At 45.4% G+C, this 4,191-nt stretch overlaps 1 protein-coding gene across 1 annotated transcript in view; it reads right to left on the bottom strand.

The window, feature by feature from the left end:
• Window positions 1-13: 13 nt before the first annotated feature.
• Window positions 14-4,191, bottom strand: part of MRPL58 (mitochondrial ribosomal protein L58) — a 5,000-nt gene continuing 822 nt past the window's right edge. The window contains exons 2-7 of the mRNA XM_025197497.1: window positions 3,811-3,832; window positions 3,019-3,055; window positions 2,019-2,078; window positions 1,185-1,267; window positions 894-1,063; window positions 14-203 (exon numbers count right to left, since the gene is read on the bottom strand). Of these exons, the coding sequence (XP_025053282.1) occupies window positions 119-203; window positions 894-1,063; window positions 1,185-1,267; window positions 2,019-2,078; window positions 3,019-3,055; window positions 3,811-3,832 (457 nt within the window). The 3' untranslated portion in view covers window positions 14-118. The remainder of the gene's footprint in view (window positions 204-893; window positions 1,064-1,184; window positions 1,268-2,018; window positions 2,079-3,018; window positions 3,056-3,810; window positions 3,833-4,191) is intronic.

The following is a 4,191-nucleotide window of genomic DNA, read 5'->3' as shown; positions in this document are numbered from 1 at the left end:
CCCCCCCCCCCCCCCCCCAACATTTTAAATGTAGTTCACAGTGCTATCTATCATCCTTTTCAGCTTCCAGGGGAACCACTTTAAAGAGGATATCAAGAGAATTCTTTCCAAGCTGCTTTCAGTCAAAGTCTACACTCCTATCTTGTTTTAGGGATGAGCGAAGCTTTTTCTGTCGTAGTCGTTCGCGATTCATTTTCTCCACCCTAAAAACACAGTGAGAAAATACCTCAGTCTACTCAGGAACATTTAAAACCAGCTATTGTGTTCACTATTTGTATCAGCATGGGGCACACAATGTTAAGCACTGTCCACACACACCAAGGCAGGCAAACTCTGGTCCTTCTATATTATTTAAAAAAGCAGCTGAACTACACTAAGTTCAACTGCCTTAAAAGGGGTAAACAAGTTTCTAGTCTAACCCCCAAACAAGATTATCGGGGTCAGTAAAGTTCTAGATTCCTTCAATCAAGAACAGCATTACACTGTCGTCTTTAGATATTTGCCTTCTGGTAGAGCATTAGGTACTGGTCCATGCGTGTGGAAATAGGTATCAGATTCTGATATCCGGTGATCTGATCCCTTATGCCAAATCCTATTATGGTGAATGATGCATTACAAGAGATGCTTTAAAACACTTTTGATCCATATCTCACAGTAAAGTGCACGTCTGTTAGAACCAGGTAACAAGACCAGCAGTTTAAACGAATGGCATCCTGTCACAGCCCCTCATAGACCTTCCTAGCATTATTCAATTTTCTTTCTTGCCCATCATTGGGGTCGAGAACATTTTAAAAGTTTGAAGGTTTAAACCACCTGCAAACTCAAAACTAGACTGAATAACTGGATTAGGTCTATGTGGATTTAAAGTGCAGCTCCCTTTCTGTTTCTTTTACCTGGCTATGAGCATCTCGGAAGTCTCCTTGCGTTTCACTTGAGGCTTCTCTGTGGTCTGTAGAATCATGTCTCTAATCTTTTGCAAACAATCAGCCCGATTCCTCATTTGGTAGCGGCTCACTTCGGAGTTTATGATGAGATCACCTGATTTACTGATCTTATTCTTGTGCTGAGGACGAGAAAAAGGAAAAATAATTAACCGCAAGTCCTCGGTTCTGTTTTTGCCTTTCCTGGTCTGAAGAATGTAAAATTTCCCAAACTACGTTTGGGAGGGAAAGGCTGACAATTACCAGCACAGCCATCTTCTGCCGCACATCTTCTGGAATCCAGTCAGCAGATGCCAAGTGGAATCTAACTTCTGCTTTGCTGTTTACTGTAAGTGAAAAAGAAGAGTGGGTTGTTTCACTAAAGCAGTTCACTTGAAGCATCCTCTCACAGAATGAGTAATCAAAAGCAGCTGCTGCTGTTGACATCCTGATTCCAGTGCAAGCAGTTTGCAGGAGCAGATAGCGGTTAATAACTGTTGTACTCTTGTTCTGCTCAAATTACTCCACAGTTAAAGAAAAACAGTCCAGGTATTTCTACAGACTCTCGAAGAATAGGAAGTGTGAAATAAATTCTAACTTCTAGTTCCCATAATACAAGGAAGAAGTTATTTATTTAAAGGGAAACAGCCAGATAGAACTGGATATAATAATTCTTTCATTCTTTGAAAGTTTAAAAAATAATGTACTTTTGACTACAGTATTTAGGATACCGACTTTTCATGCGTCTTAGCTTGTTCAATGAAAGTGTATTGGCGTGTTTCATGTTCAGTCTCTTGGGAACTATCAAAGTGCAATGATCAGGCTGAAAACAACATAGAGGAGCTGGAAGCAAAATCATTTCCACTGGATTAAGTCAGTCACATGTGTTGCCATCAGCATCCAGTTTTGCAAAGGCTCCTTGCAATACCAAAAGGGTACACTGACTTTGACTCAAGTATCCCTTTAAATTTTTAACGGTCATGGAAAGCAAGAGGCCACTGTCTTCAGTTTGATGAGAATTGTATTTAAACTAGAAAGCAGTAGCAATAGCAACATTTGGTATGCTGTTGTTAGGTAGCGCCGCTATATTTTCTGTACCTTTGTTAACGTTCTGGCCTCCAGGGCCGCTGCTCCGGCAATAGGAAATGGACAACCTATCTGGAAGATAACAATGGAGATGTATTTAATCCACAGCAACATTGACTCCTAGTCACAGAGAAGCAGAGAAAAGGAAGATCTAAACTGGTGCTTGGGACCCCAGCTCGAAAGAACAGTATTAACTCAGAAGCCATACCGATTTTCTCTGATGGAGCCTGATAGAGTTTCTCAAGTGCACGGACAATTGCAACACACGTGCTTGGATGTTTCTATGCCCAGGCTCCCTGTTCTGTTTCAAAGAAATGCAACTGGAGATTAAATACTCACTTAAGGCTTGATCCCAAACCCTACTGAAGTCAGGGGGAAGAAGACTCCCACTGACAGCAATGGGGTAGATCAGGCTGTCAGTTCTTAAACTGAATGTTTTGAGAATTCCCTTTACAGCTCACTCTCACTTGAGTTCAGGAAGCCTGTGACCAGGGTAAGTAATATTTTCAGTTTCAGAGTTTTAGCCCCACTCTCACTGCTTTCTGATAAGTTTGTGTTTCTCTTGAGTCCTACATAGCTAAGTAATTCTGAATTGTAATTGCCTGCCTGCATTATTTCCCTCATCTCTCCCATTTTCTGTTATCACCATTATGCAGACTCTCTTCCAGTCTGTGCTATAAGGTACAAAATAGAGGTGCTGCTCCCACTCTATCATTCTGTCACTTCCCTCTAGTGTAATTATCTTCTATTCATCAGTGCATCTTGTGCACACCATTTGCTGTACAATCTATTCCTTTTCCTTAATTGGCAGATTTCCAGTGCTAATGGAAGCTGTGGTCTTAGCAAAGTTAACGCTTTGCTAATGATTTACCACCATTTGCTTTTTACATAGGTAACTGAACTCCCTCGAGCCCTAAAAATAGTCTGATTGATTTACTAGAAGCTATCAAAAGAACTTCACTGAAAGCATTTTGAATAAAGAAAAGACATTTCTCCTATGTACTTGACTTACCCACAGGAATATCAGGGATGGTTTGTTGGGTCCGATCCTATAAAAGACACGTGATTAAGCAACTGTGGCCTGATGATAAAGCAAGAATTTGTGCTCTAAAATTCATGTAAAGAGCCCAGGTTAAGTGTATACATAAGTGTATAAATGATTGAACTATAATTATCTGCTCATCCGCTGTGTGGTCTAAAGTGCATATTCTCTTTTTTTTTTATCTTGTTAAGAGATGTGCTCACACTGTGTGGCCCAGATACTGCCCTACGCAGTGGTGCTCAATCTTTTTTCCCCACAGGCCAGCCAAGTGGTATGGAGCTGACCTGCAGGCTGAACTAAACCCTGCACGCTAAGATCGGGACCTGCATTATCCCTGTGGGATGGAATTGAGCCCTGGGGCCTCGTCCTGCCCCTGCTTGGCCCCTGTGTGCCAAGATCAGGGCCTGTCTACTGAGATCAAGTCTACACTACCCTGCATGCTGGGACTGGGCCCCCATGCCACCCCTGCGACCAGCATCAGGGCATCGGGACCCCGTGCTGCCCCTGCATGCATGCCCTCTGGCGTGAGGGGGCTCGCTGCAGGTCCAGAAGTTTGTCAGCTGGGAAGTGATGCTGTCACGCTCCGGCCACCGAATTTCTGGACCTGGGGACAGCCCCGCAGCCAGATCATGTGGTGCCAGGGGCTGTATCCGGCCCACGGGCCAGGTATTGAGCACCTGTGCTCTACAGCCTTCTTCTCCCCAGATCTTTTCCTGCTAGATGCTTTTTGCTGTTGTTTCTGGGGTCGGCTGTCAGCCCTACCAGGCACTTCTCACGTGTTGGTCTAGTTGGGCCTCATCCAGTCTCTAGATTGTGGGGCCCCGTCTCGTCACCAGGATCCGTTGCAGACTCAGGGCTAAGCTCCCTGCCTCTGGCAGGCATGTCTGTCACTGCGGCCCCCATTATCCTGTAATGCCCAGGCTAATGCAGGGTCTCCCTGCTGTTCAGAGCCCAGCCCCCGCGGGTGCAAGTACATCCTGCTGACCTCCCAGGGCCCAGAAGACACCTGGAGGTGGGTGCTGCGGGACCAGGCTGCCCTGGCGCCCCCTGCCCCACCCCTGGGCAGGGTGCAGCAAGGCAGGCAGCACATGGTCACTTCCTGCCCCAAGTGCCCCGCCCCCTGCTCCCAGGCCCCGCCCCGCC

Source organism: Alligator sinensis, unplaced genomic scaffold (assembly GCF_000455745.1).
Source record: "Alligator sinensis unplaced genomic scaffold, ASM45574v1 scaffold400_1, whole genome shotgun sequence".
In the NCBI taxonomy this organism is placed as follows: Eukaryota; Metazoa; Chordata; order Crocodylia; family Alligatoridae; genus Alligator; species Alligator sinensis.
The sequence above is the reverse complement of the archived record's forward strand: the minus strand, read 5'-3'. Positions and strand labels throughout refer to the sequence as shown.